This window comes from Denticeps clupeoides, chromosome 3, assembly GCF_900700375.1.
Source record: "Denticeps clupeoides chromosome 3, fDenClu1.1, whole genome shotgun sequence".
In the NCBI taxonomy this organism is placed as follows: domain Eukaryota; kingdom Metazoa; phylum Chordata; class Actinopteri; order Clupeiformes; family Denticipitidae; genus Denticeps; species Denticeps clupeoides.
This window is the reverse complement of record NC_041709.1, coordinates 34,217,614-34,242,935: the sequence shown is the minus strand read 5'-3', so window position 1 is coordinate 34,242,935 and position 25,322 is coordinate 34,217,614. Positions and strand designations below refer to the sequence as shown.

At 43.1% G+C, this 25,322-nt stretch overlaps 2 protein-coding genes across 2 annotated transcripts in view; both read left to right on the top strand.

The window, feature by feature from the left end:
• Positions 1-25,322, top strand: part of LOC114785464 (zinc finger protein 493-like) — a 478,845-nt gene that overhangs the window by 55,784 nt on the left and 397,739 nt on the right. The window lies entirely within an intron of this gene.
• LOC114785632 (zinc finger protein 493-like) overlaps positions 10,827-25,322 on the top strand; it is a 32,498-nt gene continuing 18,002 nt past the window's right edge. Inside the window, exons 1-4 of the mRNA XM_028972069.1 lie at positions 10,827-10,875; positions 16,256-17,413; positions 23,740-23,850; positions 24,893-25,179. Of these exons, the coding sequence (XP_028827902.1) occupies positions 16,282-17,413; positions 23,740-23,850; positions 24,893-25,179 (1,530 nt within the window). The 5' untranslated portion in view covers positions 10,827-10,875; positions 16,256-16,281. The remainder of the gene's footprint in view (positions 10,876-16,255; positions 17,414-23,739; positions 23,851-24,892; positions 25,180-25,322) is intronic.

The window sequence follows — 25,322 nt, the reverse complement described above, 5'->3', positions numbered from 1 at the left end:
TTGGTCATTGGCCTTCGTCCTAGGGATGTTAGGAGACTCAGTAGACATATCTCATCTCCCAGTGGGGAGGCTGATTTGCCATTCCTCACAAGACACTACAGTCATGATTTAAGACGGTCATAGTTACTCCCACAGTAAGTATGACAGATCTAATTACTGATTGTAAGTCGCTCTGGATAAGGGGGTCTGATAAATGCTGTAAATGTAAATCTACTTCATCCCTTTTCTCTTCTCTGGCTTCTTGCCACCCTAGCGCACTGCAGATTAAAGGGCTGCTCTTTTGCTTATCTCCGCAACTGGGTTTGCCAGATGTTTTGCGACATTTGTTATCCTGTGCGTCCCTGACAATTAGCCCAACCTCTAATGTGACCCATAACCCAAAACATAGCATACATAAAACAATGGCAGATAACAGGTTGGTGGAACTGCTGCAGCGGTTGAACAACCTCATAAAGTAACTATAAGAAATCCTCTCTCGACATGTGGTTGCAAGTTTTTTTAGACACTGTTTTAAAGAAAATCGTTCTCATCTGGACTGGGCCAAAGAAAGGAGGAATAGGACCAGAATTGTTAATAAGTGTCCTTCCCACAATTCCTGTTTTGCACAACTGCTCTCTGAAACGTCATAAAATATATATGCATGTATTCCGTTCCAGACATTTTAACCGTTTCTATTCATGTGGCATTAGATTAATAATCTTTTTGATACATGGTGCATTCAAAGTTTTACGGAGCAGTGGTGGCCTAGCAGGTAAGGAAGCGGAACCGTAATCAGAAAGTTGTGGGTTCAAATCCCAAGCAACCGAGGTGCCACTGAGCAAAGCACCGTCCGCCCCAACACTCCCCGGGCGCCTGCCATGGTGCCCACTGCCGGTGTTGGGAAGGTAACTTTAAAATGTATTCTGTTACCGATTACAGAATACATGCCCTAAAAATGTAGTTTGTAACGTTTTCTGTTAAGTTACTCAATGTGAGTAACGTATTCTGAATACTCTTGATGCTCCAATTACAGCGGTCTCTGTTCTGTTTGGAGCGGTCCCTCCTCAAACCCTCGGCGAGGTTAAACGGGTGATGGCGTGTCACCTTACACACACTCCATGTGCACTGTAAGAGTATAAAGATCATGGTGTAATAGTGAATTAAATCATATTTATTTACAACTTCAGGGGTAGCCTGGATCTATGGGCGCTGAAACAAAGCACAAACTAGAGGGACTGCACATGCGCAGATCCGCTAGGTAGCACAACTCGATAGGCAGCATTTTCGACAGAACACCTGTGTTATGCGTGGTCCAATTAGAGAGGAGATAGAGAGGGGATAGCCTAACATATGAAATAGGAAAAGACCGCTGTGCAATCCATTTATTTAAAAAAAAGTAACTGTATTCTGATTAGTACTCATTTAAACGGTAACTGTAATGAAATACATTTACTCATATTTTGTATTCTAAATAGTTAACGCCGGTACATGTATTCCGTTACTCCCCAACACTGCCCACTGCACAGCAAGGGTGATGGTTAAATACAGAGGACACATTTCGTTGTGTCTCCGTGTGCTTTCTCTGATGACAATTACTTCACTTTCACTTTTTTTTTATCCTTTTCATAATTACTATTGTTTATTTATGTATGTGTGTTTTATTATTCCCAAATTCTATGTAAATATAAGAGGTTGTCGTTTCAATAATCATGTTCAAGCATGTCTTTGCTTGTGTTAAATTATGTGTTTACAGATCAGGAAAGCAAATTTGCTGAAGAGAAAACTGAAGAAAAGCTACAACAGTTCAACAAGTATGACAACAGTTTAAGACAAGTGAAGATCCTTGAAACACAACAGAGAAACTATTCTAAAGAGAAGCCTTACCAGTGTGAAGAGTGTGGGAAGAGTTTTACACAAGCATCACAATTTAGAAGACACAAAAAGATACATACTGGAGAGAAGCCTTACCAGTGCGAACAATGTGGGAAGAGTTTTACATGGGCATCACAACTTAGAAGACACAAAAAGATACATACTGGAGAGAAGCCTTACCAGTGTGTACAATGTGGGAAGAGTTTTGCACGAGCAGGCACCCTTACAACACACATACGGACACATACTGGAGAAAAGCCCTACCGGTGTGTACAATGTGGGAAGAGTTTTGCACAAACGTCATCCCTTGTAAAACACATGAGTACACATACGAGTGAAAAGCCTTACCAGTGTGTGCAATGTGGGAAGAGTTTTGCACAAGTGTCATATCTTATTATGCACATGAGGACACATGCAAGCGAAAAGCCCTACCAATGTGTTGAATGTGGGAAGAGTTTTGCACAAGCACCACACCTTAAAAAACACATACAGAGGACACATACAGCAAATCTCTACCAGCGCATTCTTCGCTCTAAATACTTAACAACATTGGGTCAACTCAAATGTCGTCAACTTGAACATACTGATGAAAAGCTCTACAGGTGCATTGCAGTTGTTGAACTGAAGAAATCAGATATCATCACATCCATACATTGTGGTAAAACACTGGAACCAACAAGAATTGATGTGAAGAAAGAGTTGAAATAAAAATTTAAAAACACACTACAGTCTGAAAGTCAAAATGAGGCTCAGTATAGTATGTGGCCTTCACATGCCTGTATGATCTCCCTACAACGCCTGGGCATACTTCTAATGAGATGACTGAGGGATCTCCTTCCAGACCTGGACTAAAGTGTTGGCTAACTCCTGGACAACATGGTGCAACATGCCATGGTGCTCCTCCTGCTGCTGAATGTCCGGGCGCATTCCCGAGTTACGATGCATCTAAGAATTGTTTTTTTTTACCCCACCCCTAGTGAAATGTGACACATTTATATTTAATTCCCTCCAACTCATTAAATAACTCGCTACTAACAGTTTCAATCAGTTATTTTGTATTACCTTTACTTGGGCGTATAAAGCTGGATGATGATCCCGCAGGTGCTGAGTCATGTTCGAGGTATTACCTCCTTTTGCCGAAACTTTCTTGTGGCACGTTTTGCATGTGGGTGACCCATCGTCTTGAATGTGACCCTCTGTATTCTTGGGGTATCCAAAAAACTCCCATATGGCAGACTTCAATCGCTTTTTTGGCGGAAATAAAGTGTTTTCAGCTTTTGTCTCTGCCATTGTTTAACGCAGTCAAGTGAGGCGTCATGCGCTGATTGTACTGTCTGTGTTTCTAGCGCAAGTGCACCCCTGGTGGTAAAACGTTTTTGTTCCAGGCGAGTGCCACCAAGCTGTTGATAGCATTGTCATAATCTACGTTTTTAAGAGCGCCAACAGAAACACGGTGTTGAGGAGCCTTTACGATTAATTAACCGTGCCATTTTTCATCGCGCTTAATCGTGACATCCCTAGGCACATGTGCAGGCCCGTCTGAAGTTTGCCAATGAACACCTGAATGATTCAGAGAGTGACTGGGAGAAGGTGCTGTGGTCAGATGAGACCAAAATTGAGCTCTTTGGCATTAACTCAACTCGCCGTGTTTGGAGGAAGAAAAATGCTGCCTATGACCCTCAAAACACCGTCCCCACTGTCAAGCATGGAGGTGGAAACATTTTGCTTTGGGGGTGTCTTTCTGCTAAGGGCACAGGACAACTTCACCGCATCAACGGGAAAATGGACGGAGCCACGTATCGTAAAATCCTGAGCGACAACCTCCTTCCATCTGCCAGGAAATTGAAAATGGGTCGTGGATGGGTGTTCCAGCACGACAATGACCCAAAACATACAGCAAAGGCAACAAAGGAGTGGCTCAAGAAGAAGCACATTAAGGTCATGGAGTGGCCTAGTCAGTCTCCTGACCTTAATCCAATAGAAAACCTATAGAGGGAGCTGAAGCTCAAAGTTGCACAGAGACAGCCTCGAAACCTTAGTGATTTAGAGATGATCTACAAAGAGGAGTGGACCAAAAAGAGGAGTGGACCAAAATTCATCCTAAAATGTGTGCAAACTTGGTCATCAATTACAAGAAACTTTTGACCTCCGTGCTTGCAAACAAGGGTTTTGCCACTAAGTATTAAGTCTTTTTTTGTTAGAGGGTTCAAATTCTTATTTCACTCAATTAAATGCAAATCAGTTTCTATCTTTTATTTAAAGTTATTTTTTCAATTTTCCTTTTGATGTGCTATCTGTCACTGTTAAAATAAACCTACCATTAAAATTATACTGTTCTGAGACTTTTCATTTCTTTGTCATTGGACAAACTTACAAAATCAGCGAGGTGGTCAAATAATTATTTCCTCCACTGTACATTGATTGGGCACTGGTAGGTTTGAGGTCGCTGACATGTTGAAAATTGAGTCCCTGTTTGTATTGCCTATTACCTATCCCAGAAACCATCTCTTACAGACTTAGGAAAAAGGGGCAAGAGCTGTAGTGCCAGGGGCAAGAGCTGTAGTGCCAGCAACCTCATTTACCTCCTATTGCATCTTCTTCGAAAAAACAAGAGTGGCAGGTTGGCTCTGGAACTACTAGTCTGCTGTAAAAAATTCTGACTTCATCTCTCTCACTACTGTCCACTCTCCTGACTTATATATCCTTGGATATCCCATCAGTGTACAGCTACAGCTGCTGCTCTGTCCTCTGCCTATGCTTTCTCCCACACTCTGGGAGAGGTTTGGGTGCTGGCCTCTTACTATCCTCAAATTGCTCTTTCACGCCTCTTTCTCACCTTAATATCTCTTCCTTGGAGTTCCATAAATTCTCATTTTTTTTCTCCTGTGAACCTTCTTCACATTGTCATATATCGCCCTCTCTTTTATTGATGAATTGGACACACTACTTAACAATTTTCATATAGACACCCATCTGACTGTCCTTGGGGACAGTCCTCCAATCCTCTTGCCTTCTTTACCTTCTACACTCTTTCTCCTTGGCCGACAGCAGCAGCTCTGCCACGCACAAAGGAGGGAATGTCCTGGACTTGGTCTTCAGTTGTCCTTCTCCAACTATCGATCTCTCTTCCCCTCCACTTCACATCTCTGTGGGGCAGTGGTGGCCCATCAGTTAAGGAAGGTTGTCAGTCCGAATCCCGATCTGTCCCCACACGCTGCTCCCCACTTCTCACCAAGGGTGATTGTTAAAAGTAGAGGACGCAGTGCAGTGTATCACAATGACAATCACTTCACTTTCACTCTCAGACTGGCCACCGTCCTTCTTTCAGTTGATGTAGCCTTCCCTCTGTCTCACCTTCATGTGTAGCTTCCTGCACCTTTTCATCATCCAACCTCTGACTCATTCTACTCCTTACTACTGAAGATGGCCACTAACTCTCTCACTTTTTGCCAAAGCAACATATATCTTACTTAAAAATATATATCATTGCATTTTATAACCTGATCAAAGGATTTAATCTTTGCATTTGAGTATTTGCTTAGAATTAGATAATTCTGAATTTTTCTGTTAGATGCACAGAAAATGAAGTGCTGGTTGTGTGTGTCTTTGTTCTGTGAAAAAGGTTGTTATTTTTTAACACATAATGTTGTGTTTAAAATGTCATTCTAGTAGTTTACACAAACCGTAATAATTAAGGGCAGAACTGGGATACATAATACAGGGAGAGAATTATCTTAAGTACTTCTCCTCTTGCTCCCTGGCTACCTGATACATTGTGCAGCAATTGAATAGAGAACTAAGAGAAGAGGACATTTTTTCATCCACTGCAAACTGTTTTATTCACCACGGGAGTTTTCTTCCTTTCTTCTGGTCGGAGTTTACGTTCCTCCTCAGGCCAACGCGAACGACGCATTGTGCACGCTGGCTGACCAGATCACCACCATGGAAAGGAAATTCCCATTCTCTTTTTATTGTCCTTGGGGACTTCAACAGAGAACAACTGAATCATGAACTTCCAAAATACAGACAACACATTGAGTACCCCACCTGGGAATAAACCACACTGGACCACAGTTACATGCATATCGCTCTGTCCCCCGGGCAGCTCTGGGACATTCTGATCACTGCCTGGACCATCTTATTCCAGTTTCTAGGCAACAACTTAAACGGGCCTGTCACATTCCCCTCTAGCTCAGGTGATGAATGGAGGACGCAGGTTGAAAAATGAGAATGCCGTATTTATTTTCAACTCAGGAAAAAATGAAACAACTAAAATGTCCTTTCTTGTAGTGCCACGCCTCTCCTCAAGAGGTCTTGTTGCAGGATCCTCAGCGAGGCCGTCAGCGTGAGAGCCAAAGATCGCCCTTGTCCTTCCCAGGCCTCGAACCGGTGTCTCCAGGAGCTGTAGTGAGACTAGAGGGGAGAGTTGAGTTCCTGTCCTACCGTGGGGTTCACAGTCACTGCCTTTTAAGGACAGCATGCGGTGCGGTGAGGAACTCAGGTTGTGTGAGGGAGACCGAAAGCAGGACTAGAGGGACCGTCTGGTTATAAAGAGGAGTGGACAGACCCATTACCGCTAAACTAACCAATCACTGATCAGAAGTCATTACCCCGCTAAGCACCCGTGATTACCAACACTCACCTGTGATGAAGAACAGGTGGGAATATTCAGGGTGCTAGTGAGCCCCGGAAGAACACACACTAATACATGGGAGACGTCGACCGCTGGGGGCGTGGCAGAGGTGGCACGAATGCTACAGGGCCAAGCCTGTGGTCATGTAAGATGGGACGTCGCAGAGCCATGACATTTCTGTGCCTTTGTTGTGCGTGGAGATTCAAGACCTCCGTTTTTGCATGTCTTTGTCGAACGTCATTGCAACATTTGACGGCCCTCCCCCGAGCTAAATGTGCGAGGTGCCGGCGGTCGGGACCGCCTACTCTCTTTGTCTTCCCCAGATGGTAGGCACTGGGGGCGTAACGTCAGAAACAACAGGTACTGATTGGTCTGTGACAGCTTCCTGTAGGCCAGGTGTTTAAAGATCTGTTCACGTGTGGGGGAGTGCACTTTTTTCTCAGCTGTCTTTCCTGTCTTTCGATTTTCTGGTTTTCGAGTCTTTTCTCTCCTCTCATTTTCTCCTGGATCAGGTGATGTCTCTGAAGCTTGTTTCCGGCTGTACTGTCTTTTTCTATCTTTTCCTTCTGTCTCTGATTTTGGTTTTCTCTGTAACATTGGTACCTTTTTACATACAATATTCACAATATTCACTGGCGTTTACTTATTCACTGTTTTTTTGTATTACAGTAGATCAATATTGTCAGTTCAATTCTTTACCTTCTGTCACAGCAGGGAATTTTATATTTTTTTAAGGCAACCATCTTGGAAGAGAACAATACAAACATTTTTCTGCTCGTTGTAGCAAATCAAAGCATCCACACAGGAGTATGAGACCTTAACGCATGTATTTGAAAACATGTGAACAATGTAGAAAATTTATGGCATGCATCGATATCGAGGCACTGATAATTGTACTTGAATTGAAGCATGAGACCAGTGAAGATTCACACCTCTATTATATACACTGTTCAAAAGAACATAGGGAACACAAAAATAAGACACCCTAGATCTGAATGAATTAAATACTTTGTTCTTTACATAGTTTAATGTGCTGACAACACAATCACATAAATTACAGATGGAAATCAAATGTATCAACTCCTGGAGGTCTGGATTTGGAGTCACACTCAAAATTGAAGAAGTAAAACACACTACAGGCTGATCCAACTTTGATGTAATGTCCTTAAAACAAGTCAAAATGAGGCTCAGTAGTGTGTGTGGCCTCCACATGCCTGTATGAACTCCCTACAACACCTGGACATGCTCCTGATGAGGTGGCGGATGGTCTTCTGAGGGATCTCCTCCCAGACCTGGACTAAAGCAGGTCCAGCATCCTCCAGACCTGGAATAAAGCATCTGAGCGAGACATGATGTACCAGATGTGCTCAGTTGGACATGCTCATGGGGCAGTGGTGGTCTAGCGGTAAAGGAAGCGGCCCCGTACTCAGAAGGTTGCCGGTTCGAATCCCGATCCGCCAAGGTGCCACTGAGGTGCCACTGAGCAAAGCACCGTCCCCACACACTGCTCCCCGGGTGCCTGTCATGGCCGCCCACTGCTCACTCAGGGTGATGGGTTAAATGCAGAGGACAAATTTCACTGTGTGCACTGTGTGCTGTGTATCACATGTGACAAATCACTTCACTTTCTTTCTACTTTCAGTTGGATTCAAAGTGAAGTGATTGTCATTGTGATACACTGCAGCACAGCACACGGTGACACAGTAAAATATGTCCTTTGTATTTAACCATCACCCTTGGTGAGCAGTGGGCAGCAATGACAGGCACCCGTGGAGCAGTGTGTTGGGACGGTACTTTGCTCAGTGGCACCTCTGGGGTTCGGGGCACCTCGGGGGTTCGGGGATTGGCAGATCGGGATTCCTCAACCGCTAGGCTACCACTGCCCCACAGGTCTGGGGAACTAGCGGGCCAGTCCATAGCATCAATACTGACACTGACACACTCCAGCCACATGAGGTCTAGTATTGTGAAAGGAAAGTGATTGTCACATGTGATACACAGCAGCACATCACACGGTGCACACAGTGAAATTTGTCCTCTGCATTTATCTCATCATTATCCCCTGAGTGAGCAGTGTGTGGGGACGGTGCTTTGCTCAGTGGCACCTTGGCGGATCGCTTCCTTAACCACTAGGCCACCACTACAGCACAGCACAGCACACGGTGACATGGTAAAATATGTCCTCTGTATTTAACCATTGGTGAGCAGCAGTCTTGCAATAGGAGGAACCCAGGGCCAACCGCATCAGCATATGGTCTCACAATGGGTCTGTGAGCCTTTGAGCCTTTTCTGTTTTTATGGCAGTGGTGGCCTAGCGGTTAAGGAAGAGGCCCCGCAATCAGAAGGTTGCCATTCGAATCCCGATCCGCCAAGGTGCCACTGAGGTGCCACTGAGTAAAGCACCGTCCCCACACACTGCTCCCAGTCATGGCTGTCCACTGCTCACTCAAGGTGATGGGTTAAATGCAGAGGACGAATTTCACTGTGTGCACCGTGTGCTGTGCTGTTGTGTATCACAAGTGACAATCACTTCACTTTCACTTTACAGAATGTCATAGATTAAGTGATTGGTCATTGTGATTTACAGCACATGGTGTGCACAACAAAATGTGTCCTATGCATTTTAAACCTTAAAACAACATTATGTTTTGGTTGCACATACAATAAAAGCAATGTCTGGGATGTGGAAATATTTAGACCATGATTGGATCATTTATACATTCATTAACATGCTTGAAATTAGGTTAGCTAGCCTTTCTCTGAAGTGAAGGATGATAAGCAACACTGTTCGCACTAAAGGTGAATATTAACACTGTAATACTGTGCATTGTGTATGTCTGATATGTTTAAGAGCAATGACATCCTACTCAGCCATGGCAGACCTGACACTGTTCTCAGACAGGAGAGGAAATACAACATCCTCAGCAGTCATACATGGCGCCACATCAGCCATGTTGTAGTCGACTAAATATCCGGACACAAACCATTTTTCCAACTCATTTACATTTTCAGCATTTAGCAGATTCCCTTATCCAGAGCGACTTACAATCAGTAGTTACAGGGACAGTCCCCCCTGGAGACACTGAGGGTAAAGTGTCTTGCTCATGGACACAATGGTAGTAAGTGGAGTTTCAACCTGGGTCTTCTGGTTCACAGGCGAGTGTGTTACCCACTAGGCTACTACCACCTATGGTCTCTGTGGGGTTCCAGTCTTCACCTGGTGCTTGGTTTAATAAAATAAAAAGTTTACATTCGTCTCTGTTTGATGAAGAAACACATTAAAATATATTTAATACTGATATGTCTACAAGAAATATATATCTGTTGGTTGTTTCACACAGATTATGTAATGTGTCCATTTTGTAAACAGTATTTATAAAATGGATACGTTTCGTTTTTTAAACGATAAGCTTAAGGTACAAGATGAAGTAGAAGCTTTTCCGGAGCTTCCTGTCTCACTTGGAGTCGCTTTCTGAAATTGACGAATCTGCTGCCGTGTGACGAATCTGCTTCTGTTTACATCTGCAGGAAAACCAAGTAAAACACAAACAAGTGCACGCGCGAGACAACCTGCTGACATAAATGATCCGTTTTTGGAGTTTTTATGATTTTGCGTATTGGTAAGTAATTTTATTCCACATAAAATGTAGAAATGCGTGTTATTTGGACTGTTTAAAGCGGCGGTCTGGTGAGGGAGGAGCGGGCTGATTTAAACTCGCTCTACACACAGACTCGGGTCAGACTTCAAAATGTTCTTCTGACACTTTTTATTGGTTTTTAAAAAGCTTAAATGTAAGTAGTTTGTGTCCAGCGGGCTGGTGAACAGGTTTAATAGCAACAGATACAGTTATGCTAAAGTAGCTTCACGTTAGCAGCTAAATGCTCATTCATACTGATGTCTGGGATCATTCACACTTTAAATGTGGAGACTTTTTCTTCACTGTTCTTTATCCAACACATTTCCAACATCACCAATCACATTTAAATAAGTTGTGCTCGCTGTAAAATTAGCAGCAACTGAGGAATCTCCTTGGAATTATTTATAAAGGTGACTGTGTGTCTTTATGTAATATCAGAAATCTGCTTTGTCTGTTTGTGTTTTATAGGAATACTAGGAATACTATGAATGTTGTGTGTCCTGCAGAAAATAATTCTAGAATGATTATTGGTGATAAGATGATTGTTGAAAGAACCTTCTGCTTCATTCCAAGGTCCCAAGATGGATCCCAGTCTGTCTTTGTTACCTGCTGATCTGAGGAGTGTAGACCAGAGCAGCACACATGTTAAACCAGAAATATCACCAGATACCATCACATCTCTGAACTGCGGTAAAATACTGGAACCAACAGGAATTGTTGTGAAGGAAGAGTCGGGTGATGAAGAATATTCAGGTGAGTCGAGTTAAAAAGATGGGAGGGGCTTTAAGTGATCTGGATATCAGTAAGAATTTTAGAAGTGATCATATTCAGGTCTTTTCTCATAATTCTTTCACTTCTCTGTCTGAATGCTTGTGGGGAGCATCTGACCGTTGCTGGTTTATGGTGAAATTCAGGGTGGTAGTAGCCTAGTGGGTGACCCATTCGCCTTTGAACCAGAACCCTTTGTGTCCCTGAGCAAGACACTTAACCCTGAGTTTCCCCAGAGGGACTTTCCCTGTAACTACTGATCACCCTGGATAAGGGCATCTCATGAGTGTCTTAAATGTAAAACGTAATTGAAATTTACTCGTTGTGCTTCTAGATTATGATTGGGATTGAATATTAATGAAGACTTGCTGTCTAATTACTGATAGATTTCGGCTAATGTCATGTTTTTTTCTTACTCTTTTGCACCCTCCTTTGTGTTTTCAATTTTTCCAAGTTAATTTTTTGATTAGACATCAGGTGAGTATTTCATATAATTAGCACAGTACCGTTAGTAAATACAGTAGGGCAGTGGTGGCCTAGTGGTTAAGGAAGCGGCCCCGTAATCAGAAGGTTGCTGGTTCAAATCCAGATCCACCAAGGTGCCACTGAGCAAAGCACCATCCCCACACTACTGCTCCCCGCCACTGTTCACTCAGGGTGATGGGTTAAATGCAGAGGACAAATTTCACTGTGTGCTGTGCTGCTGTGTATCACGTGACAATCACTTCACTTTTGTAGTATCTGACAAAAGTGAGTACATCTAATGTTGTAAAAAAATTATTTTCAGATACTAATCATGAGAATTTTTTATGTATTCCCTGGTATCATTACATAGTTCACGAAATCCCCAGTAGACTGTAGACTACATCAATTTTCAACATGCATCTAAGTGAGCAGCCTCTTCTCTGGCCCAAACCCAAGAGAATATAGCTTGAGTCCAACAGAATCTGACCTGAGAAGTACAGCTTTTTAAAAGCCAGGTTTTCTTTCAAACATTAAACTATTAAGGAAAGGAAATGTGCGTTGAAAGCTCCTCATCATACATTTTTGCATCTCTCTCATTATTAAAACCTGATGATGGTGGCAAAGAATTGCAAATCAAATTAACATTTAGTTTACTATAGCAACAAAAATTTCGGCCTGCCTCTCAGACATATCGGCATGGATGTCTGAGCGACACCTCCAACTCAACCTATCCAAAACCGAGATTCTGATCTTTCCGGGCAACAATTCTCCTCAGCAAAACCTTTCAATTCAAATTGGATCGCTATTGTTAACACCCACGGCATCTGCAAAAAGCCTTGGGGTTTGGATAGATAACAAACTGAGTTTGAACCATCATGTTGCTGCGATCTCCAGATCCTGCAGGTTCACTCTCTACAACATTCGCAAGATTCGGCCTTTTCTCTCACAACAGGCTACGCAGCTCCTCGTCCAGGCAATGGTCATCTCCAAACTCGACTACTGTAACTCTCTCCTGGCTGGAGCCTCTGCAGTCACCATAAAACCACTCCAGATGGTCCAAAATATGGCAGCCCGCCTCATCTTCAATCAGCCAAAATACACCCATGTTACACCTCTCCTTACCTCCCTCCACTGGCTCCCGGTAGCTGCTCGCATTGAGTTCAAATCCTTGATGCTTGCCTACAGGGCTGTAAATGGAACTGCGCCCTCCTACATCAACACACTACTACCTAGATACACTCCTACACGCTCTCTCAGATCGGCAAACGAAAGGAGACTAAAAATTCCTTCTTCACGGGGTCTCCGATTCCAATCATGTCTGTTCTCCGTTGTTGTCCCTGGCTGGTGGAACAACCTGCCCTCCTCCACACGACTAGCCGAGACTATCACCACTTTTAAGAAGAAGGTGAAAACCCTCTTATTCCAAAAATATTACAGATAAATTTAACACATACACATGCATACACATTTAACAAACAAATACAAGATGTATAAGTACATTATAATTTTTCTTAGTCTAGCACCCAACACTCTCCGAGCATGTTCTTCAATGACAAGTCTAAGCCTTATCAGGGCTCTTAGTTTGTATACTTGATATTCTATAGAAATCGAACGAGAATTGCTGGTGTCTTCCCATTGTAAGTCGCTTTGGATAAAAGCGTCTGCCAAATAAAGTAAAGTAAAGTAAAGTAAAGTTTAGAAATTAACATTTGATAAAACCAATCACCAAACCAAATTTACAAGCAGTAAATCATACAGGAAGAATAGGTACTATTATGGCTGGGTGATTTGGTTTAAAACTGTATCATGATATCACTGTTTCATATCAGTTAATATCTATAATTATTGATAATTTTTGAAATAATTTTAAAATGAGGACCAGGAGAATTTATTACGTTTAAACATTTTATTTTTAAACTTAACCTTCCTCTGATCATAATAAATCAAAACTTAAGTCTAAAGTTACAATGAACACTTAACTTTTACTTTACTTGCCAGACGCTTATTTATCCGAAGCGACTTGCAAGAGGAAGATACCAGCAATTCTCATTTGGTTTCCATTGATTTTGAGTTAAAAAATGAATAAGAATGAAAAAAGAATAGAACATGCTAAGAAAATAAGTGGTAGATATGATATATATATATATATTAGTGGTGGGCCGTTATCGGGCGATAAAAAAAAAAACAAAGTTGGGTTGGGAGCTGGGTCTATACTACGCAAGCTATTGTCCCGGAGTTAAATGGTTACACTAGATTTATAAGTATATTTCTTCTTTCTTGTGTCTTTTAGTTTCTTAAAGACACACACATATTCTGAATGCCTTCGGCAGAATTCAAATGAGCCATTTTAATCTAGATTAATCCAAAATTCCAAGATTACGGTGAGATTAATCTAGATTAAGAAAATTAATCTATGATCACCTATATGATCATATATATTTATTTATTTATTTATTTATTTATTTTTTTGAGTGTGTGTGCGTGTCTTTGTTGAAGTGGGTTTTCAAATGTTTCTTAAAGATGGTAGTAGCTGAGCTGAAGCCACAGTCATTAGCACCTCCTGCTAATGCCACTTTGAAAAGCTCTAAATAGCTCTCCACTGCCACTTGGAGAAGCTCCGGTGGATTGGCTCCCTCTTGTCTTATTCTCTCGCTCAGCACCAAGGAGGGTTAAGCAAGTCTTTAAGCACACATATGAACCTGTACACGAGCATAGCAGAGTACTACTACTCTGTTGGCTGATGGTTGGGGTGGCCACACACAGAACTACGGGTTCACATCCATTTTATATTCCCACACACACAGGAAAACGCAAATGTACAACATACCCTATCACACGGCACTCAAGCAATCACTTAACGGGAATAAGATGTGGACTTGTTATGAGTAGCCTAGCAACCCAGTTAATTGGCTAAATGCTACCAGCTGGGCTGCTCTGCTACCGATATTCACTCTCACCACAACACATGACATCACTAAGTGTCCAGGGCTGCACATAGTTAAAACTCAGGCGACCAGATGTGACTTCGACAAAGATGAAAATTGATTATCGATCTGATACTTCTTTGTTTTTACAGAGATGTGGCGCAGTGATTCCGCATTCCGTCGTTCACTTAGACAGGCTTACTGCATTTAGTGCTGACAGGAATGCAGCGTTGTGCGCCAAGTCCCACGGTGACTTATGTGTTTACATCCACATGGAAAGGTGCAAGAACTCCAAGTGGATAAGTTCAATTGGAGGTGTCGCTCAGCCATCCATGCCATGTCTGAGAGACAGGCCGAATTTTTTGTTGAAATGGTATTTTCTGGTGGGAAAGACAAATAGAGCTGGGTGTTGTTCAGCATAGGAGTGATAGGAAAGCCATGTGATTGGATGATGTGAGCAAGTGTATATTGAGAATAGAGGGGGGCCAAGGACTGAGCAGCACGAAGGTCTTCCACCATTGCTAGGAGGGAGGTTTCAGTTGAATGTCCTTTCCTTGAAAAGGGTCGAGAAGGTCATGCTCATAGAGAAATGAAGAAAGTTTAGCCAGGACTGCTCTTTGAAGAATGTTTTAAAGAAAAAAAAGGTTGGAGACTGGGCAGTAGCTGTCCAGTACAGATGGGTTTAGTGTGGGTTTTTTGACAGCAATGACAGCCTGTTTGAAAGCAGTGGGAAATGGGGTGGTAGTAGCCTAGTGGTTAACACACTCACCTATGAACCAGAAGACCCAGGTTCAACCCCCACTTACTACCATTGTGTCCCTGAGCAAGACACTTAACCCTAAGTTGCTCCAGGGGGGGACTGTCCCTGTATCTACTGATTGTAAGTCGCTCTGGATAAGGGTGTCTGGTAAATGCTGTAAATGTAAATGTTCCTGTTGTGAGTGAAGAATTTAAGACGTGAGTCAGAGCCGATGTTATGGTGGGTTGTATGGACTGAAGGAGGTGTAAGGGGATCGGATCCAGAGAGCAGGTGGTGGGGTGACCTGACTGGAGAAGTCTGATTCAGAGAGCATTAAGGAGTGATTCAGAGAGTGAAGGAAAACAGTCTTCTGGTTTCAGAGGTAATGTCGGGATGAGGTCTGGGGATGGGGGTGAGAGGTAGAGGGGGGGGATGGAGGATTCAGGAGGCGGTGAGCTGAGTTGCTGATAACTTGCGATTTCTGATGCTGGTGACTTGGAATAATTTGTCTTCAGAAGCAGAGGTTACTCTTGGTCTTCCTTTTTTGGGGACAGTCTTTATGTGTGCCAGTTTCGTTGTAGCACTTGATGGTTTTTGTGACTTCACTTGGGGACACAATTAAAGTTTTTGCAATTTTCCCGACTGACTGATCTTCATTTCTTAAAATAATGATGGCCACTCGTTTTTCATTAGTTAGCTGATTGGTTCTTGCCATAATATGAATTTTAACATTTCAGGTGATGACCTCTTGAAGCTCATCGAGAGAATGCCAAGAGTGTGCAAAGCAGTAATCAGAGCAAAGCAACTAGAATATAAAACATGTTTTCAGTTATTTCACCTTTTTTTGTTAAGTTCATAACTCCACATGTGTTCATTCGTAGTTTTGATGCCTTCAGTGAGAATCTACCAATGTAAATGGTCATGAAAATAAAGAAAACTCATTGAATGAGAAGGTGTGTCTAAACTTTTGGCCTGTACTGTACATATACACATGTACACATTTTGATATCCCACTACTGAAGGTTTTGCAAGCTGAGTACTGCCTCATCGGGTAACGTACAAGCCAAAATACATTAGAAGTCATTACTTTGCTTTGACCCCAGTGATACACACCGATATTGGCAAATTATTTAACATTATAGAATAGATTCCATTTTATTTGTTTGATCTCAATAGACATAATTTGACTAGTCAAGTTCATAAATGTCTTTGATGGCTTTTCATCATTGTTTTACAGAACATGAAAGCAAATTCGCTGATGAAATGTGTAAAGTGGAAACTGAAGAAAAGTTGCACCAGATCAACAAGTATGACCACAGTTTAAGACAAGTGAAGATCCTTGAAACACGCCAGAGAAACTATTACCAGTGTGACGACTGTGGGAAGAGTTTTACACAAGCATCATTCCTTACAAGACACCAGAAGACACATACTGGAGAGAAGCCCTACCAGTGTGTACAATGTGGGAAGAGTTTTACACAGGCATCAGACCTTAAAATACACAAGAGGACACATACTGGAGAGAGGCCCTACCAGTGTGTACAATGTGGGAAGAGTTTTACACAGGCATCAGACCTTAAAATACACAAGAGGACACATACTGGAGAGAGGCCCTACCAGTGTGTACAATGTGGGAAGAGTTTTACGCAAGCAGGAAACCTTAAAATGCACAAGAGGATACATTCTGGAGAGAAGCCCTACCAGTGTGAACAATGTGGGAAGAGTTTTACACTAGCATCACACCTTAAAATGCACAAGAGGATTCATACTGGAGAGAAGCCCTACCAGTGTGTACAATGTGGGATGAGTTTTGCACGAGCACCACACCTTCAAATACACAAGAGGATTCATACTGGAGAGAAGCCCTACCAGTGTGTACAATGTGGGAAGAGTTTTACACTAGCATCACACCTTAAAACACACAAGAGGACACATACTGGAGAGAAGCCCTATCAGTGTGTACAATGTGGGAAGAGTTTTACACAAGCAGGAACCCTTAAAATACACAAGAGGAGACATACTGGAGATAAGCCCTACCAGTGTGTACAATGTGGGAAGAGTTTTACACAAGCAGGATCCCTTAATATACACAAGAGGACACATACTGGAGAGAAGCCTTACCAGTGTGAACAGTGTGGGAAGAGTTATGCAGACGCATCACACCTTAGAAGACACAAGAGGACGCATATTGCAAATGTCTACCAGTGCACTCTTTGCTCTAAATGCTTTAGAACATCAGGTCAACTCAAACTTCATCAACATGTACATACTGAAGAAAAGGTCGACAAGCCTACAGAGAAGAAATCAGGTATCATCAAACCTGTGAATTTGGTGGAAACAGTGGAAGTAACAGTGAAGGATGAGAAGCAGGACTTGGATTATGTGATTCATTCAGGTGAGTGAAATAAAATTTAAGCATTTCAGATAGTGGGTTTATTACTGTAAATAAATATCTCCTACATACACACATTTCCCCCTATAATAGGGTGATACAGCGTTTTATACACTGAAAAATAATATTCACAAAAGGTTCTCCATATACAGCCCTCATGTTCCCTGGTCCTTCTGTTTCTTCATGTTGTCTCTTTTAGTGTTTTATGTTGGTTATAGTAGTACTCTTCCTTGTCTTTCTCTGCTTGTCTGGGTCCGGCTCGGGGGGGCAACATCCCAAGTAGGGTTCTCATTTACATTTACATTTACAGCATTTATCAGACGCCCTTATTCAGAGCGACTTACAATCAGTAGTTACAGGGACAGTCTCCCTGGAGCAACGTAGGGTTAAGTGTCTTGCTCAGGGACACAATGGTAGTAAGTGGGATTCGAACCCAGGTCTTCTAGTTCACAGGCGAGCCCACTAGGCTACTACCACCCTGGGTTCTCCCCAGCCAGCTCTACCAGCTCCTCCGGCAGACTGGAGATATAATTTCTCCAGCATGTCCTGGGTCGATCCGGGGGACTCCTGCCGGCAGGACATGCCTGAAACACCTCCCCAGGGAGGCGTCCAGTAGGTAGCCTGACCAGATGCCTGAACCACCTCAACTGGCTCTTCTCGATGTGGAGGAGCAGCGGTTCTGACAACTGCTTAATAAGGACATACCATGAAACAAACCAGAGGGTCACAACAGCCACCACCACCGTTACAACTACAGCTATAGGGATCTTCAAATGGACCAGTAACATCATTATGGACACGTAATCTAGACCATGACACTGACTACCTCCTGGACTTCTCCAACCCTACAACTGTAGGACTTATTATTATATCATCCCCAACCCTGCACTGACACCATTTGCAGGCTCACTCTACCCTGGAAGGGGGTCCCTCTCTGTATCAGTCCTTCCCAAGGTTTATTCCTTTTTTTTTTTTTTTTTTTCCTCTCTCCTAGAGTTTTTTTTGTGTGGAGTTTTTCCTTGTGTGCAGAAGGGTCAAGTGTGGGGGGTGTCAACTGTAGGGCCTGTCAAAGCCCATTGAGACATGCTGTATGTGATTTTGGGCTATATAAGAAATAAATGTTGTTGTTGTTCTATTCTGAGTCCCTCCCGAATGTCTGAGCTCCTCACCCTATCTCTAAGGCTGCGCCCAACCGCCCTATGGAGGGTGCTTGTATCTGCGATATTGTTCTTTCGGTCATTACCCAAAGCTCATGACCATAGGTGAGGATTGGGACGTAGATCGACCGGTAAATCAAGAGCCCTGCTTTCTGGCTCTTCACCATGACAGATTGGCCCCAATCCGCCTGTCGATCTCCTGCTCCCTTCTTCCCTCACTTGTGAGCAAGACCCTGAGATACTTAAACTCCTCCACTTGAGGCAGGACCTTTCTCCCGACTCGGAGTTGGCAAGCCACCCTTTTCCGGTCGAGAACGATGTACTTTAATTTTCAGGTGCTGATCCTCATCCCTGTCACTTCGCACTCGGTCAGAGACTGGTGAAGCTAGAAGGATCACATCATCTGCAAAAGACGAGATTCTCCTGCCACCAAACATGACACACTCCATACCATGGCTGCTCCTAGAAATTCTGTCCATGTAGGTTATGAACAGAACCGGTGACAAGGGCAGCCAACCCTCACCGGGAACAGGTCCGACTTCTTGCCAGCTATGCGGACCAAACTCACGCTCCTCTGGTACAGGAACTGAATGGCCCTTAACAAAAGGCCATCCACCCCATACTCCTGGAGTGCCCCCCATAGGGTGCCCCTGGGGACACGGTCCAAATCCACAAAACACATGTGGATTGGTTGGGCAAACTCTCATGCCCCCTCCATCACCCCAGCAAGGGTAAAGAGCTGGTCCACAGTTCTACGGCCAGGACGAAAACCACATTGCTCCTCCTCAATCTGAGATTCAACTATCGACTGGACCCTCCTCTCCAGTACCTTGGAGTAGACCTTTCCAGGGAGGTGTAACTGCCCCCGATGTCCACACAATGTTGCAGAGATGTGTCAACCATGACAACATCCATAGCCATGAGATACTCCGGACTGTTCTCATCCACCCCGGGGCTCCGCTGCTATGCAACTGTTTGACTACCTCAGCAACTTCTGCCCCTGAGATTGGACAGTCCATACCCAGGCATCCTAGCTCTGGTTCCTCATCGGAATGCACGTCAGCGGGAGCTCCTCAAAGTATTCCTTCCACTGCCCGACTATAGCCCCAGTCAACGGCAGCAGCTCCCCATCCCCACTGTACACCGTGTGAGCGAGTTGCTGCCTTCCGCTCCTAAGGATGGTTTGCCAGAACCTCTGTGGAGCCGATCGGTAGTCTTTCTCCATGGCCTCACCGATCTCCTCCCACACCCGAGATTTTGCCTCTGCGACTGCCACTGCTGCACCCCGCTTGGCCGTCCGGTACCTGTCTGCTCCTTCTGGAATTCCACAGACCCATAGGCCTCCTTCTTCAGCCTGACTGCTCTGCCGGAGGTGGGAATTAAAGGCCATCTTGACAGGTTCTTCTTCCAGGCATTCCCAGCAGACCCTCACTATACGTTTGGGTCTGCTAGGTCTCCATGGCATCTTCCCCTGCCATCTGATCCAACTCACCACCAGGTGGAGATCAGTTGACTGCTACTCTCTTCACCCGGGTGTCCAAAACATGGCCGCAGGTCAGATGATATGACTACAAAGTCAATCATCGACCTGCTACTTAGGCTACCCTGGTACCAATATACCGAGGGGCATCTTTATGTCCCTTTATGGTGCTCGTTATGGCCAAACTGCGGCTTGCACAGAAGTCCAGTAACGAAACACCACTCAAGTTCAGATCTGGCGGGCCGTTTCTACCAATCACGGCACTCCAGGTCATGCGGTCATTGTCCACGTGAGCGTTGAAGTCCCCCAGCAGGACAATGGAGTCCCAAGTTAGAGCACTATCTAGTACTCATCCAAGGGACTCCAAAAAGGGTGGGTACTCTGAGCTGTTATTCGCCACATAAGTGCAAACAACAGTCAGGACTCTTTCCCTGACCCAAAGACACAGGGAAGCTATCCTCCTGTCCCCCTGGGTAAGCCCTAACAAACAGGCTGAGAGTCTTCGGGCTAACAAAAAGCCAACCCCAGCGCTCCGCCTCTCACCCAGACAACTCCAGCAAAGGAGAGTGTCCAACCTCTCTCTCTTTATTATTTATTTATTTTTATTTGTATGAAAGGTCTTCTGAACCGTTCTTTGACTCACCCTTTAATAAGACCAATTTGTCATGGGAGACCCTACCAGGGGCACCAAGTGCCTCAGACAACATAGCTCCCAGGATCATTAGGGCTCTCAAACTCTTCGACCATGATAAGGTGACGGTTCAAGGAGGAGTAAAGTTGATGTGATGATCTATGTCTGGTAAATGGTAAATGTCTGATAAATTCTGTAAATGTCTAGTGTACTATTACTAGTAATTGTACTAAGTATACACACAGGGCTGATAGAATTCAGGTGCAATGCCAGATCTTCCATGTACTGATGTGGCTGCGGAAAAAAGTCAAAGTCAGCTTTATTGTCAATTCTGCCACATGTACAGGACATGCAGAGAATTGAAATTACGTTACTCTCAGACCCATACAAGTAACATTAAATACAAGACAGTAACATTGAATACAAAGGTATAAATACAATTTTAAAAAACACAATATACAATTTTAAAAACACCATATACAAATAAGGGCACATGGTGGAGAGTGCAAACCCATGTAGTGCAACAGAGGTAAGTTTAAAGTGACGAAGTGACAAGTGAGGTAGTTGGCAGACCAGAGCTGCACAGAGTGACTGGTGCATGGTCAGTTTGTGTGTGTTAGGGTTCAGAAAGTTTGTGGAGCAGAATAGGGGAGTGAGGGGAGTGGGGGCAGAGCTGGGAGGGAGTTGAGTTTCCTGACAGCCTGATGGGTGAAGCTGTCGTTCAGTCTGCTGGTCCTGGCCTGGAGACTCCGCAGTCTCCTCCCTGATGGCAGCAGGCTGAAGAAGGTTTGCATTGGGTGGGTGGGATCAGCTGCTATGCAGAGGGCTTTTTTGGTGAGGCGTGTGCTGTAGATGTCTGGGAGGGAGGGGAGAGGGACACCGATGATTCTCTGAGCTGCTCTGACTATGCGTTGGAGAGTTTTTTGGCAGGATGCATTGCAGGCTCCAAACCACACAGTGATGCAGCTAGACAGGATGCTCTCGATGGTTCCTCTGTAGAATGTGTACATGATGGGGGCTGGTGCTCTTGCTCTTCTAAGTTTGTGGAGGAAGTAGAGACGCTGCTGTGCTTTCTTGGCCAGTGCAGTGGTGTTATTTGTCCAGGAGAGATCCTCAGTAATGTGCACACCCAGGAACTTGGTGCTGCTCACTCTCTCCACAGATGCACCGTTGATGGTCAGAGGAGCATGCTGAGTGTTTCCTCTCCTGAAGTCAATCTCTTTCGTCTTCTCTACATTCAGAGAGAGATTGTTGTCTCCGCACCACTTGGCCAGGCGGCTCACTTCCCTTCTGTAGTTAGACTCATCCCTGTTATTAATGAGTCCCACCACAGTCGTGTCATCCGCAAACTTGATGAAGAACTTGATGTGCTACTGCCAACCCGTACTGCTTGTGGTCTTCCTGTGAGGAAGTCCAACAGCCAGTTACACAGTGAGGTGTTGAACCCCAGCTGGATCAGTTTTTGTGTGAGCTGTTGTGGAATTATAGTGTTAAATGCTGAACTGAAGTCTATGAACAGCATTCGAACATATGAGTCTTTTTTGTCCTGATGTGTGAGTGCTGAGTGGAGTGCAGTGGAGATGGCATCATCGGTCAAGCGGTTGGGCCGATATGCAAACTGGAAGGGGTCCAGTGAGGGGGGAAGGACAGACTTAATGTGCTTCATGACTAGCCGTTCAAAGCACTTCATGAGGATGGGGGTAAGTGCAATTGGACGGTAGTCATTAAAGCAGGAAGGAGATGACTTTTTTGGCACCGGAATGATTGTGGTATATTTGAAGATACCACAATCAATATAAATTAAGTTTGCCCAGCTGTTGCACTAAATCAAGATTCCGCAGCTTTCATTCTAAACCACACCCAACAATACACTACTAGCCAAAAATATAGGAAAGGGGCATCCCTTTTGTCTTGGCCAAACAGATTGATACAGATCCAGCATTCGCTCCACGCTTGAATGGTTTTGTGTTTCCCATACTGACAACACAAACCATAGAGTCATGGACTGCACATTTATGAAGCCAGAGGAAGACACCAAAGATGTCAATAAAAGCTCTGGCCACAAATAGCATGCTTCTGCACTGCTATATGGAACTAGCGGGGGAAAGTATATATTTTGACATGACAGAAACTATATGAGACGCAAGGTAAATGCTGGTCATGTGACTATAACAATAACAAAATCATGTATTATTGTTGACTAATAAAAACAAGATTATATATGATTTACAAAATTAAAAACTATACTAAAATGACTTCATTTTAGTTGACTAAAACGAGATGTTTAATTGCACTATTTTTATGCAGTATTTCTATTTCATGTGTTGCCGTGACTGAACCAAAAAAAAATTTGTGCTTATTTTTACATCCAATCACCAAGCAACTGTAACGTTTCGCTTGTGTCGGTCGGTGGAGTTACTTCTTTAGGGAAGGGGCAGGCAAAGCATGAGAAATGGGAGGTAACCTTTCTTATGACTACATAAAGGGACATGTTGTGGAATAAACCATGACATTTTGTGGATTATTCCTTACATCACAATACAATAAAAAAAATGTTGTTGCCTTGTCATGTGAATTTCACCTGTGACTAATAATGGATCGATTAGGTCTCAGGTGTGTATAAAAAGAACCCCAGTACACTAGACCATCACATCAACTGCAACTGCATTGTGGTCGCCACACAAGAATCCATAGAACCGCCTTCCATATATAGTGAAAAATTTTCACTCACACGAACTAATGCTGTATGGGCGTTTAATACACCATTTAACTTTAATGCTGAAGCCTTTTGTTTGTTTCATAAGTCTATGTCTGTGTCCATTTCACGTCAATCTGTGTGAGTGTTTCATCTATGTGTGTGTGAGTTTTCAGTAGTATAAATGCATTCTTGTCAGTTTCATATGTGAATGTGTATGTAATGGCCCCTCTTAGAAGAATACAAAAAAACATTGTGGAACCGGAGAGGCTGCTTAAAAAGAAAATTTTTATAAGGTGATAGGCTGTATATGTAATTTTATATAGATATTTTACTTTGTATAATTTCTCTGTGTCTTTTTCATAGATGTTGAACTAGAAATATCATCAGATTCCATCATATCTCTGGTCTGTGGTAAAATACTGGAAGGAACAGGAATTGATGTGAAGAAGGAGTTGGATGATGAGGTCTATTCAGGTGAGTGGAGCTCTGTTTATATAAAGAACTGTATTTACTCTGTTATTGTGGATAAGCACATCAGAAATGTGAGACCCACAGAAGTTCCACACTAACTACGAATGTTGCGGACATAACCATTAGCAGTAATGATGCTCTAGCAGAGGAGAGGAACAACATTTTTCCCACTTTGAGGTAAAAAAAAAAAAAAGCAACTACTGCAAATTTGCTGCTCATACTGTGATGACCAGTTGGCAGTTTTTTTGTTTTTACTAAGAAAGGAGTCGTTGGACTAGAATTGTAAATGTGTGCCTTTCCCACACATAGAATCCCTGTTTTGCACAATTACCCTGTGAAAGATCATAAAGGTCCATGAAATCATGTACTTCTAGACTTATCAGTTTCTATTCAATTGACATTAGATTAAGTATGAATACTATACTATGAATAATAAAGTATTAAACAGTTTGTTTTGTCATCCTTTTCCTACTTAGTATTGAGTTACATCCATTTTACGGCCAGGGAAGGAAGAGGGATTCAACAAAGGAGAGAGGAGCAGATAGCAATGACAAGAACAGATTTTAATGATTTTATAAAGATAAATAACAACTCATGAAAATACATCAACTCCTACACATCAGTGCGCACTGTCCCCACACACTGCTCCCCGGGCGCCTGTCATTGCTGCCCACTGCTCACTCAGGGTGATTGTTAAATGCAGAGGACAAATTTCACTGTGTGCACCGTGTGCTGTGCTGCTGTGTATCACAAGTGACAATCACTTCACTTTAAATAGCTAGCATATGGGTTTTGGAATTATTCATTTTATAAAAATAAGCAAATAATTTTGCACGCCTGTAGTCAAAAGTTATTCAAAATCATTTTATACATTGAGTAAATGTGTTAATATTTAATTTCAATAGTGCAACCACTGTGTACTGTGCTTCAATATACACAGTATTCTTCACACGTTGTGTCTAAAACCCCTGCTTAAAATCTCATGCCATTTGATTAATCCGGTTCAAACATGTCTTTGATGGATTTATTTTTTTTGTTTTTACAGAACAGGAAATCAAATTTGCTGATCAAAGGTGTAAAGAGGAAACTGAAGAAAAGCTGCACAAGTATGACAACAGTTTAAGACAAGTGAAAATCCTTGAAACACGTGAGAGAAATGATTCTAAAGAGAAGCCTTACCAGTGTGTACAATGTGGGAAGAGTTTCGTACAAGCAGGAGCCCTTAAATCACACAAGCAGACACATACAGGAGAAAAACCCTTCCGGTGTGTAGAATGTGGGAAGAGTTTTTCATGTGCATCACTTCTTAGAAGACACAAGAGGACACATACTGCAAATCTCTGCCAGTTCACTCTTCGCTCTAAATACTTAACAACATTGGGTCAACTCAAATGTCATCAGCGTGAACATACTGATGAAAAGCTCTACAAGTGTATAGCAGTCGTTGAACTGAAGAAATCAGATATAGTCACAGC